Genomic DNA, 13,703 nt, shown 5'->3' with positions numbered 1-13,703 from the left:
CCAGGGCAGCTTAAAAAATAACTCCTCAGGTCTGGCTGCTATTTCAAAACAGTGGCCTCCAAGGAGAAATCAGTGTCTGCTCTGGAAAATACAGGTCCTCAGGGCAGCCGCTTCATGCTTTGGGACAGGGGTCAGCCCACCAGGGCCCAAAGGCAAAATTCGGCCCACTGCTTGTTTTCATAAATAAAGTTTTATTGGAACACACTCCACATATTAGTTTGCATGTTGTCTATGGCTGTTTCCACGCTACAGCAGCAGAGTTGAAAAGCTGTAACGGAGACCATTTGACCTGGCACACCTAAAATATTCACTATCTGACCTTTTGCAGAAAAGTGTGCTGATCTTTGCTCTCAGCCTCTGGGCTCATTAAAAACTTTCTCCTTGGGAGTGCCTGGGTGGCTCAGTGGGATAAAGCCTCTGCCTTCAGCTCAGGTCATGATCCCAGAGTCTTGGGATCGAGCCCCGTGTCAGGCTCTCTGCTCAGTGGGGAGCCTGCTTCCTCCCCTGCCTTCTGCCTGCCTCTCTCCCCACTTGTGATCTCTGTCAAATAAATAAATAAAATCTTAAAAAAAAAAAAAAAACTTTCTCCCTGGCCCCCATGCCTTCGAAGCAACTTTCCGTGGCCTCAAATGCCCTGCTTGCCCTACTCTGCCCAGGACAGGCAGATACTCTCTTCTGCTGTCTGTCCATTTATTCACTAAGACCCGAACAACCACTCCACAAAGGCAACAGGGACCTTTGGGCATTTTTCTCACTGCTAGATGCCCCAGTATGGAGAGTAGAGACTGGCACAAGTGGGGGCTCAGTAAATGTTTGTTGAAGGAATGTGTGATGACGGAGGCACCCAAAACCGACAACACTGGATTTTTTTTTTTAATTGAAGTGAAATTCACATGACATGCAATTAACCATTTTAAAATAAATGCTTCGGTGGCATTTCATGCATTTACGATGTGGTGCAATCACTACCTCTATCTAGTTCCAGAACCTTTCCATCACCCCCAGAGAATTTCTGGATTCATTAACGGCCACTCTCCCTCCCTTTCCCCCAGCCGCCCGCAACTACCAGTCTGCATTCTGTCTCTATGGCTTTGCCTGTTCTAAACGTTTCATGTACATGGAACCAGAGAGGGTGGGGCCTCCTATGTCTGGCTTCTTTCATTCAGCACGATGTTTCCAAGGTTCATGTATGCTGTAGCATGAATCAAGGCTACTTTCCTTTTTATGGCTGAGTACTAGTCACTCGTAAGGAATAGATCACATTGTGTTTATCCGCTCATCATTTGAGGGACTGTTGGGTTGTTTCCATCTCTGGGCTACCATGGATTGTACTGCTGTGAATTTGGGTCCACACATAACTGTTTGCCTATGTTTTCAGCTCTTTGGGGTCCATACCTAGAGTGGAATTCCTATGGAAACTCCGTATTTAACTTTTTGAATTTGATGATATGTTTTATGATGGGGCTTCTCACATACGACCTCTGTGCTGCCTATACCAAGGTCTCTTTGATTAATAATAGCTAAATCAGGGCTATTCTTGGACCAGTCCCTGGACCAGAAGCCTCAGCATCACCTGAGGAGTTTTTGGAAATGCAAACTCATTGGCCCCACACACACTTGCTGAATCAGAACTCCTGGAGGCAGAGCCCAGCCGTGTGGGTTTTTTGAGCACCACCCCCCACCCCCAGGAGACTCTGGCAAACTGTAGTCCTCTGGCCAAATCCGGCCCACTGCATGTTTTTGTTAATAAAGTTTTATTGGAACACACTTGAGTGCATTTGTTTGCATATCATCTGTGGTTATGCCGAGGTGACTCCAGAACACATTAAGTGGGAGAACTAGGGTCCCTACCTCCCAAATATGTCTTTCAAGTGTCTTCATTCCGGTCGCTGAGCACACAGTGATGACAACACTCTCTTCCCATCCCCCCCCCCCCACTTTTTCAGTCATCGAATGGGAGATAGACCGGGGCCTGCTGAGCTTGACGGACGGAGACCAGGGGGCGACCGTCTTCCTGAGAGAGATCCAAGACCTCAACAAGCACATCCTGGACGACTGCGCCCTCAAGATGGTGGACCGGCTCGCAGACGGCTGCCTGGACATGGATGCCCAGAACCTTCTCGGTGGCCTCAAGGGACGCATTGCTGACACCCAACCTGGAGTCCTCAAGACCCACCACCTGCCATGGAGCCGAGACCTGGTGAACCCCAAAAACAAGACTCATGCTCGGTACCTGAAGGAGCTGGGGGAGCAGTTTGTGGCCAGGGCTAACCACCAGGTCCTCGAGCACCTCCGGGAGCTGGAGGCCAGCCGGCAGGAGCTGGCGTGGCTCTACCAGGAGATCCGCCACCACATGGCGCTGAGCGCCGAGGCCACCCGGACCTTTTGCGGGCGCCAGGAGCTCCTGGCCCAGCTAGGGAAGCGGCTCCGGCAGAGCGACGGCCATCCTCACTCACCCCTGGTGCTTTTTGGACCCCCAGGCATCGGGAAGACCGCTCTGATGTGCAAGCTGGCAGAGCAAACTTCAGGACTGCTTGGCCGCAAGACGGTGACCGTCCTGCGGCTTCTGGGGATGTCACAGATGAGCTCCGATGCCCGGGGCCTGCTCCCGAGCCTCTGTTTCCAGCTCTGCCTGGCCTACGGGCTGCCCCTGCCCCCGGCCCAGGTCCTGGAGGCCCATGCCAGGGTGGTGCAGCTTTTCCACACCCTCCTCCACACTGTCTCCCGCCGAAACTTTGAGTCCCTGGTGATCCTGCTGGACTCCATGGATGACATGGATTCCATCTGCCGGGCCCGGAGGGTCCCCTGGCTGCCCCCTACATGCCCGCCGAGGGTTCACCTCATCCTCTCAGCCTGCTCGGGGCAGCAGGGGGTTCTAGACACCCTGCGACGGACACTGACAGACGCAGAGGCCTTCTGGGAGGTGAAACCCCTCTCTGGAAACCAAGGGCAAGAGATGATCCAGACCCTGCTGGCAGCCTCGAGGAGGACGCTGAGCCCGGAGCAGAGGGAGCTGGTCTGGGCCAGCCTCCCAGAGTGTGGCCACCCAGGGCGGCTGCGGCTGGCCTTCGAGGAGGCCCGGAAATGGGCCTCCTTCACCGTCCCGGCCCCCCTGGGCTCCACGGCGGAGGAAGCCATGCACCAGCTGTGCGCCCGCCTGGAGCAGACGCACGGGCAGCTCCTGGTGGCCCACGTGCTGGGCTACCTCGCTTCTTCCCGGTAAGTCTCTGTTGTCCACACCCTCTTTATAACTGGGACAGAATGCGTGCGCTTGCCCCTCAGGGCCCCGGGACAGAAACGTCCTCTCTCATAGTCCTGGAGGCCAGAGTCTGAAGTCGCGGCGTCGGCGGGGCCACACTCCCTCTGAAGGCGCCAGAGGGGACGCGGGTCTAGGCTTTTCTCTTCATTTCTGGCGTTGCCAGCAACCCTTGGCCAGGAGACACACCCCTCCCGCCCCTGCCTCTGCCCGTCCTGTGGCCTCCTCCTCCCTGCGGGCCTTCCTGTCTCCATTTCCTCTTGTAAGGACGCCACTCCCCGGCTCAGGGCCCGCGGTACTCCAGCAGGAGCTCCACATGTGCTGACTGCCCCTCTCAAGAAGGTTCTCAGACAAGGTCACCTTCACCCGGGCTGGGGGCAGTTTGTAGAGTGCCCCTCCGTCGGGCTTGGTCTGATATTTCCTCGTGATCACATTTGGGTTGAACCTGAGTGACGCTCAGCCCTTCTCGGGCACGGATTTTTTTTTTTCCCCTGTTGTAAATCTGCCAGCTCCGCTCTGTATTTAATATGCCATCCTATGGGGAGAGCTCAGAAAAACCCTTTTAAAGCCACATCCTCTGAAGGATTGTCCACCAGCGCACATCTACACTTCATCCCAATCTTGTCGCGTGGGAATCAGCAAAAAAGCAAATAGGAAAATCCAACTTCAGTGTGTTTCTAGAGCTTGAAGGACTGAATACTTAGACCCGCTGCTCAGCCCAGAGAAAGTCTCAGGGTGGCGCACTGTGACATCATGATCGTGGGGAGCTACCGCTCAGAGATGGTGGGGAGGGACAGAGATGAGTGAGAAATAAGGAGCAGGACAGAGGAGTGGGTCCATCACACACCCAGCAGCCAGACTCTGGCCCCCCAAGAGGGTGGGATGGAGGCCAATTCGCAGACACACCGCTGCAGAACCAGCACTCAAGCCCATCATCAGAAATGCTGGGCTAGCTGGTTTTGCCTCGTTCCGGTTTCACGGGCAGGTTTTTCTTCCAGACCTTTGTCCTCTGCCCTGTGTCAATCAAGATGGTGGTGATCAGACCAGGGAGAGTGGCTTTTTGTTTCTTTTTGTCAGGCACAGACATGCTAGTGTGTAAGAAGTAAGGGCTTTGTGTCAAGACCATGGGAAGAGCTCAGGGAATCCAGGACCACCCACCCAACTGCTAACTCCAGGGCGGCATACCCCAGATCGGACGCCATAGCCTAGATTTTGTGACCGGTGCCCCCAGAGGAAAGGCTGGGCCTGAGTTTTTTAAGATTACAAAGACGGACTGTGGAATGTTCCAGGGGGAAGGGGTGGACCTTCAGGCCAACCCCGATGCAATCCACATGGAGGAGGTGGGTTGTCATGGGAACCAGAAAGCCATGAGAATCAGGACAGTTTCTCATCCTCTGGCCCTCTGGGTCCTCTCTGCCCATTGGCTTCAGTTCTGGACTCTTCCTTTGTTCTACTTGCCTCAAGCTTCTACTGGCATCATTAACTGCCATTTCAGAGACCTGGCACCATCCTACTGGATCCTTCTTGATTACTGATTCCAAAATCTAGAGAGACACAAATAATCGACCCCCTTGGTCCTACGTCTGGTCCAATGAGTAAAGCCGAGGGCCTTGCAGGGTGTTTGAGCAGCCATCCCAGGGACCGGCATGGCAGGTGGTTTAGGGAGGGACCATGCAGGGGTGGTGAGGTACCTCAGGTTCCAGGAAAGACATCATGCGTCCCCACGCAGTCTGTGCACTGGGATGGTGCCCCAGCTCTCGGGGCAGGTCTGAGTCCTTCTAGGCCAGTGGTTCTTGCCTGGGGAGGGTCTGCGCCCAGGGGTCACTTGGCCAGGTCCAGGGACATTTTCAGTTGTTGCAGCTTGGGGGTGATGCTGCTGGCATCTAGTGAGCAGAGACCAGGGATGCTGCTAAAAGCCCTACAATGCACAGAATGGTCCCCACTGCGAAGGGTGATCCGACCCCAAATGTCAGCGGTACAGGAGGCTGAGGGGAGGAGCGTGCCTTGCGCTGTCCCCTGCTTCTCTATCCAGCGCCTGGCAACCATTAACCTACTTTGTGGCTTTTTGGATCCTGCTCTAAACGTTTCAAGTTTATCATACACTGTGCTGTATTTTATGACGGATCTCTTTCACTTAGCTACTGTTTGCCAGGCTGATCTGTGTTGCACTGTGTGTCCCGACTTTGTTTCTTTCTGCGGCCAAAGAACATTCCATTGTATGGATACACCCCTGCCTTAGTCCATTTGAGCTGCTGTAACAAAAACACCATAGAGTGTATGGGGCGGGTGCTTATACACAATTTATCTCTCTGGAAGGCTAGGGAGTCCAAGGTCAAGGTGCTGGCAAATACAGTGTCTGGTGAAAGCTCGCTCCCTTGTTCATAAATGGGCATCTTTGCTGTGTCCTCACATGACAGAAGGGATAAGGAAGCTCCCCGGGGTACTAAGCCCACCCATGAGATTCCACTTTGATGACCTAACCACCCCCCAAAGGCCCTACCTCCTGACACCATCACCTTAGGGATCAGGACTTCAGCCTGTGGATTTGGGGGGAGACACATACTCAGTCCATAGCAGAGGGTTTGGTTTATCCGCGCATCTGTTCATGGACGTTTGGACTGTTGCCACCTTTTGGCTATTGTGAATGATGTTGCTCTGAAGATGTGTGTACAAGCTGTGGTCGGAACACCTGTCTGGAGTGAGATTTTAAAATCATAAATCTGACTCGGTTTCTGACCTGATTAAGCCATCCAGTGACATCCATCACTCTGAGAAAAGTATCCAGCCTCCTTACCAAGCCCGACTGGACCTGGCTGCCTTCTACCCCGTGCTGGGAGCTCCCCGGCCCCAGATCTCATGCTGGTCCCTTCCCTCCCACCCAGTCCCAGCGGCGGTGACACCTTCTCGGAGGGACTCACATCTTCCAAGAACTGTCTCTCTCCAGCTCCCTCCCCCCGACCTTGTAGCTCTTTTCCGTGGGAGGTGGTTTATCTTCTTCCTCGTCGTTGATATCACCTGGCTTCTTCGTGCTCTTCTTCTGTTATTTCCTGCCTGCCTCTGCGGATGAGAAGATAAGCTTCACAGGGGTCTACCTCTCTGTCCCTCAGGAGTCCGCACAGTGACTTGCACGGAGACGCACACGGAGACGCCACTCCATGAATAATGTCTAAACAAACCTGCCAAAGGTCTGATGAGCCATTGACCTCCCGAGACCCGGCATCTGCTTCTCTGAGAATGAATGGACTGGCCTGGCTCCTCCCTAGAGGGCCCTGTACAGAGCCCCGATGCCGGGGAATTGTGGGACTTCAGCTTCCTGGGCTTCCTCCCGCAAGCCTGCTGGATTGTTCCACCTGCAGCCGGTGGGATGGACGAGTCACTGAACCTGAGCGGGAAAGGAGGGGACCCAAGCTTGATTTGTGCCGAGGGTGTGTCGAAGAGCAGGAAAGAATTCTATCCCGAAGGAGGGGGTTTTTGAGGAGGCACAGGACCACACAGGGGTGCTGGCAGGTGGTTCCCAGGAATTCCGGTTTGGAGAAAACCGTGATATTATAGCTGGGATCGTCCAAGATGACTGATGTCACAGAAGAGCCCCTGGGGGGCACCCACCGCGTTATACACTAGAAAGCAGTGAGAGCAGATGTTCTAAATGTCGGTGGCGGGTCTTCCGATCAAAATGAAGATTCCCGTCCACGTCAGAGTTGAACACCATACGCAGGTTGCCCACAGAAGCCAGCCTCCCTCCCTCCCCTGCCCCGAAGGGCGCTACGATTGTGGTCCATCCGGATGAAAGATGCAGGCAAATCCAGTGTTTCCAGTCCGATGCTCTTAGGTTTTAAGAAGTCCCTTGCGATCCAGCACCGAAACGTCACCACCCCTCCCCTTTAGGTCTGCTTCCCTTCTCTCGCTCTGTCCTTTCTGGGGCCTGGAAACACGGGTGAGGCTGGGGTGGGCACAGTTGGCATCTGCATTATTTTTCTAAGTTACTTCCTGTCTCCCTCCCTGAGCTGCCTGACTCAGGTGAGGCTGGGGAGAGGCTGATTCACGGCTCTGCAGGTGTGTGTGTTGAAGGAAAGAGCAGGAAGAATGTACTCGATGGGCATGGCTGTAACTGGGTCTGAATGCTGACCCTCAGGGCAGACCCTTTGGGGACGGGCAGGATGCTGTGTGGCTGGCCACGTCTCCCCGTCCCTGGGTGTCTGCGCCCTCCGACCTCAGGAGACACAGTGTGTCCCAGTGCCCACCCCTCCTCCCCACAGGCATGGGCTCTCAGAGGCAGAGCTGAAGGACGTCCTGTCCCTGGATGACGAGGTCCTGCAGGCGGTGTACCAGGACTGGACCCCACCCAGCAAGGAGCTGTTGCGTTTCCCACCCTTGATGTGGGTGAGGCTCCGCCGGGACTTGGGTCACTGCTTGGCCCGTCGGCCCGTGGACGGCTTCACGCTCCTGGCCATCGCCCACAGGTGGGTCCGACATGGTGGAAGGGCCCTCTGGGCTTCTGGGAGTGGGGGCTCACTCGTCGGGGCTCCTCCTTTTTCCAGATCCTTCTTTTACCCCTGTTCATCATCAGTAGTCACTCCCCGCCCCCTCACCTCTCTGCCCACAGCCCCTGTCTGGCACCCATGAATCCACTCTCTGTCTTCGTAGATTTGCTTGTTTTAGACGTTTCATATAGATGGAATCACACAGCATGTGGCCATTAGCGTCCGGCTGCTTTCCTCAGCATAAAGCTTCCAGGGTTCATTCCTGTTCTAGCATGAATCGGGGCTTCATTCCTTTCCGTGGCTGAGTAATATCCCAGTGCACAGATGGGCCTCATTATGTTTGTTTATCTATTGACGGACACGTGGGTCGTTCCTCGGGCTTGTGATCAGTGCTGCAAGAAAACGTGAGCACAAATTTTCATTTGAACATCTGTTTTGTTTTTTGTTTTTTAATTTTGGGGGGTCTACACCCAGGAGTAAAGTTGTTGGGTCTTATACTACCTTATTTTAAGTTTGACTTATTGAAGAACCCAAATGTTCCTTTTTAAACTAAATGTATTTAAGGGGAAGAAAGAAAGATGGGCCAATTTATAGATGACTATTAGGTAACAAGTAGGAAAGGTGGTCACTGGTGCCCGAGAACACCCGTCAGGTGGCTTAGGAGGGACCTCCATTTGGAACAGCTTCCTGGAAGGCTGGTGGCCCCCTCTGAGTTCACCCCGTCCCCCAGGTCCATGAGCCCATGTCCCCTTTCTTCAGGCAACTGGCCGAGGTGGTCCAAGAGCGCTACCTGTCCAGGCCAGAGAGAGCCAAGAGGCATGGAGTCTTGGCTGACTTCTTCTCAGGAGCCTGGAGCCTGGGCACCAAGAAACTCATCACTCTACCGCTGGTGGGGAAGCCCTTGAACCTGGACCGTAAGGTGAGGTGTCTGTCTGGGACCTCTGCTCTTTACCAGCAGGCCCCACCTTGCTGTGCAAGCAACACCAAGGCTGCCTGGCAATGACTACCTGGCAATGACTACCTGGCTCTTTCCTTCTTTTCCACCCAGAATGCTCCTGACCTTCTTCCCTTTCCTTCCCCCAGAAAGCAGGATGTCCCCTCAGCATCTGAGCATAATGGGGGTGGATGGGGAGCAGCTGATGAGGACTGTGCCCCCCACCCCCAGTATTCCAGAGTAGGAAAGAATCACAACATTCAGGAGCATACAGAACTGCCCTGAACTCCTGGCATCTCCTGCCCCTGGACCTTTGCACATGCCATTCCCTTGCCCAGGAATACCACTGTTTTCCAACTTGGTTCCCCAGACAGACTCCCATTTAAACTCTGAGACCCAGCTCCGATGCCCCTCGGATTCCCTGAGTCCCAAGATCTTCCTTCTTCCCTGGCCCTGCCAGGGGTGGGCGTGAGTCATTTCTGTCTGGAATTGTGTCCCCATCCCCTCCAGTGTCCCCTGCGTGTGCCAGCTTGACCTATATCTCGGGAGTGCATGAGTGAGCTTGCACCACTGCGGCCTGGCTGCCAGCCCCCTCCTCCCCTGCAGGTAGCCCCTCAGCCCCTGTGGTTCTCAGACACGGTGGCAAATCTGCGGAAGCTGAAGGAGTTACCCCATCACCTGGTCCACTCAGGCCGCACTGAAGAGCTGAAACAGGAGGTTCTGGGTAAGGCTCCTACCCATTGCGGACAACAGCGAGCGGGTCCCAGCCCTCCGCTCTGCTCCCCCCTCCAGGAGCCTGGGAAAGGGTAAAGGGAAAAAATCAGAATCCTCGGCCCCTCCTAAGATAGTGGTTCTCTCCAGGGGTCATTCTGTGCCCCACTCCCAACAGCAGGGGGCACTTGACAATGTCTGGGGACATTTTAGTTGTCACAGCTGGGAGAGCCGGGGCGCTTTTTGGCATCTCGTGCTAGTTGATAGTACAGAGGTGAGAAATGTGGTCTTAGAATGAGACCCTGTCTGTCATAATCTATCATCATATCTATTATCATATCATATCTATATTTGTATCTATCCATCTGTCATTACCTATGTACCCATCCATCTGTCCCTCCGTCTTTCCATCTTTCTGTCTAGCTATCAATCTGCCTCTCCCTGAGATTCTCAACTCAGGGGGATTCCACACCCTGGGGACTCTTGGCAATGCTCCTGTTGTTGCTTATCATGCCTGAGGAGGCGCTACAGGCATCGGATGGGTGGAGGGCAGGGGTGCTGATAACGTCGGCAGTGCAGAGCCTGAGAACCCCCAGAGAAATGGACAGGTGTGAACCCGCCTCCCAGTGTGAACCAGAGGGAGGCATGTGTCCGCATAATGCCCCCTTTCCCCGAAACAGGCAACATGAACTGGATTTCCTGCCGGGGCATCTCTGGGGGCATTGAGGGCCTGTTGGAGGACTTTGACCTGTATGGCCCTCACCTGGACTGTCCCGAGGTCAGCCTGGTCCGGGATGCTCTCCAGCTGTGCCGCCCGGCTGTGGAGCTCCGAGGCATGGGTGAGTTGGGTTGGCTTGGCCGGAGGGGGTGGGCTGCACTGACTTCTAGAAGTCCATTCTTCTCACTGAGCCCCCAGCTGGATTTTCATTAACCTGCACATCTTTGATCTCTACACATGCGGGGTGTCTAGATTTTTGAAATGAACCTGGCAGAGCTTTGGAATAAGCACTACCAAAGTGTGTCCATCCCCTTCCCTGGCATGGTACCTTTTTCTAGAAAGGCCCAGATAGGAAAATCTCAGGCCAAAATCAAGGAAATTATGTCAGTACTTAATAGAACAAGAGAGAAATCACGTTCCTGTGACTTTTTAAAATTGATAATATTCAAAATACAATCATAATAATTGAACATAATTTTTTGTAACATGAGTCCACTCAAGAGAAGGAAGGGGGCAGATTTGCTCCGGAAGAAAACATTTTGCTTCATTGGGGTTCAAAGTCGGTGTTTCCTGCCATTCTGTCCATTGCAAATATTGATCTATAAAAACCATCCTTAGCTCTAGGGGCCAGCCATCGGGCTGGGCTTGGCCCACCTTCTGCCCTAGAACTTGAAGAATCTCTGATGCTTTGCCCAGGACCGTGTTTTGTTGGTCTGTCTTTATCTTCATCTTTTAATTGTGGTAAAATACACAGAACGTCACATTTAGCAACATAATCATTTTTAAGTGTAGAGCTCAGTGGTATTAAGCACATGCTCCCTGTTGTGCAAACATCACCACCATCCCCCGCCCACCCCCCCACCCCCAAACCCCCACCCCGCCCAGAGATCTTCCATCTTCACAAACCATCGAGACTGTCCCCATGAAACACCAACTCCCCACCCCCACCCCCAGTCCCTGGCACCCGCCATTCCAATTTTCTGTCTCGATGAATCCGACCACCATAGGGACCTCCTATCAGGGGACCCACAATGTCTGCCCTTCTGGGACTGGCTTCTTTCACTCACCATGATGTCCTCAAGGTACATCCTTGTTATATTTCCTTTATTTGTGAAGCTGAATAGTGTTGTGTTATATGAACGGACCACATTTTTTTGTGTATCTGTTCATCCCTTGATGGACACTTGGGCACTTTCTACTTTCTGCCCATTGGGAATATCGCCACTGTGAACATGGGTATACAAATACCTTTTCAAGATTTTGCTTTCAATTCTTTGGCATATATGCCCAGAAATGCAATTGCTGGATCAAATGCTAATTCTATGTTTATTTATTTCTTTTTTTCCCGAGGAATCACCCTACCATTTTCTACGGTGGCTGCCCCATTTCATACTCCCACCAGCAGAGCCCAAGGGTTCCAATTTCTCTGCATCCTCACCAGTACTTTTAATTTTCTGATTTTTTTTCTTAGACTTTTAAAAATTTATCTGAGAGAGAGAGAGAGCAGGGGGAGGAGCAGAGGGGGAGAAAGAATCTCATAGACCCCCACGCTGACCATGGAACCCTATGCAGAGCTTGGTCTCACGACCATGAGATCACAACCTGAGTCGAAACCAAGAGTCAGATGCTGAGCCATCCAGGTGTCCTGATTTTTTAATTAAAAAAATAAATAATAATAATAGTCATCCAGTGAGTATGAGGTGGCCAGGATACCTTTTTTTTTTTTTATGATTTTATTTATTTATTTGAGAGCAAGAGTGGGAGAGAGCACAGCGGGGGGTGGGAGAGGGAGAAGCAGACTCCCCACTTAGCAGGGAGGCAACGCAGGGCTCTAGCTTAGGACCCAGAGATCTATCCCAGGACCTGAGCAAAGGTAGCTACATAATCGACTGAGCCACCCAGATCCCCCCAGAGTGGTTTTTATTGTACAATTCCCACCTGGTTTTCATTTGAGGGTTTTATAAGGAGTTTTTCGAAGGTGTTTAAATCCCTATACCCTTCTGGGGCTCCCTTGAAGCTTAACCAAATGCTCCTTCTTGGAGTAGCCTGTCTAGCCACCACTGAACCAGAAAACCCCTCTGGTTCCCCAGTCCCTGTGTTCTCCAGCAACGCCCCCTTTTCCCGTCTGTCTTAGCCCCTCAATTGTTACTTCTGCCTGTTGTCTTTTGTATCACCTGAGGGCCCCACCGGACGCTGAGCTCTGTGAGGATGGGGACATTATCATCCACTTGCTCCCTGCCAAATTGCCAGCCCTACCACACAGACCGGTCCTGGCCAAGAACTCAGATTTGAGCCCCACGGGGCTAATTCTAATCTGGGTTTTGCTACTTGCTGGTGGTGTCACCTTGTAAGTCCCTCGCTCTCCGACCCCATTCCTGACCTCGCTGCCCTCAGTCTTTCCATCTGCAAAATGGGGATGCTGGTCACTCTTTCTACCTAGAGCTACGAGGAAAGATATGCAAGTCAGTTCTCGCAGAGCCTGTCCCCACACTGCCATCTAAGCCTCCTATTTCTGTCACGTGAGAGCATCACTATTGTTGATCTGAACAGCCTTGCACAAGCCATTTCTTTTATTGTTGTTGTTTGTTTCTTTGGGTTTTTGTTGTTGTTGTTGTTGCTGTTGTTGTTGGATGAGCCAGTTCTGCATGGAGTCTCAGCTTCCATCATCTGCAAAATAAGGGATTGTAACTAAAGGACATCCCAGGGAAGATGCTGATGCCGTCAACGTGGCCTTTCTTGTGTATTCATGCTCACTGGTTGTAAGCCTCACAAGGACTGATTTACCAGGAGAATAGCCTTGGGAACAACTGCCCAGTTTGAGGGAAGATTTAAAAGCCCACAGCACAGCATGTTCTTTTCAACCATCCTTGATTGACAACCTGTGGCTTGCCCATAATGAGGTGTAGGAATGAATGTCACCACCAGAGGGCGCAGTTGGCCAACCTTGAGTTCCAGTACATTCCAGGACCTTGAGCCTGGTCCTCAAAGCCCACCTGATTTCTCTTATTTCCTCAGGCTCCAGGATGATTCAATGTGGCACTGTTTTTGACCCTATTTTTGTTTTTTAAAGGCTGGTATTTTTGTTCATCTTGGGTTGGGGAGCATTAATTTTGATTTGTTAAAATATTGCCATTAAAATAGTGTTTATCTGGATGGATGGTTGAGTTTGGTGGTGCCACCTTAAATTTGGCAGCTATGGTGATTGGGGCACCCACCCCTGGTCCTGACCTTGCCTCACATCATCCACCAGCAAACTAGGGCACAGGGCATCGTCACCATTGCCCCAAACCCCACAGTTAGAACAAGGAAAATGAACTGCCTGCCTTCCGCGTGCCTGGTCCATTTGAGGTTGGAATAAAACTTGATTGATTAGGTTCCTGCCTCTTACTGGCTGTGTGACCTTATACAAGTTGCTTAACCTCTCTGAGCCTCAATTACCCCTTTATGAACTTGGCATAATAATGATGATACCCCTGTTGTGGGAGGCAGAAAACACTGCCTTGATCGAAGATATATTCACTTCCTAATGCCTGAAACCTGTGACTCTCCTCTTATTCTGCAAATGATGGGATTAAGTAAAGAAACTTGAGATGGAGTGTGAGG

The 13,703-nt window shown here is 52.4% G+C and overlaps 1 protein-coding gene across 6 annotated transcripts in view; it reads left to right on the top strand.

Annotated features, from left to right (window-relative positions):
- The window catches only part of NWD1 (NACHT and WD repeat domain containing 1), a 63,186-nt gene that overhangs the window by 17,347 nt on the left and 32,136 nt on the right, over positions 1-13,703 (top strand). For all 6 annotated transcript variants that reach the window (XM_082707989.1, XM_082707990.1, XM_082707993.1 and 3 more), the window contains 5 exons: positions 1,947-3,219; positions 7,513-7,716; positions 8,497-8,656; positions 9,278-9,395; positions 10,063-10,221. In XM_082707989.1, the coding sequence (XP_082564115.1) occupies positions 1,947-3,219; positions 7,513-7,716; positions 8,497-8,656; positions 9,278-9,395; positions 10,063-10,221 (1,914 nt within the window). The remainder of the gene's footprint in view (positions 1-1,946; positions 3,220-7,512; positions 7,717-8,496; positions 8,657-9,277; positions 9,396-10,062; positions 10,222-13,703) is intronic.

Source organism: Mustela nivalis (genome assembly GCF_964662115.1).
Source record: "Mustela nivalis genome assembly, chromosome: 1".
Lineage (NCBI taxonomy): Eukaryota > Metazoa > Chordata > Mammalia > Carnivora > Mustelidae > Mustela > Mustela nivalis.
Note: the sequence above shows the minus strand (reverse complement) of the source record. Positions and strands in the feature narration are given on the sequence as shown.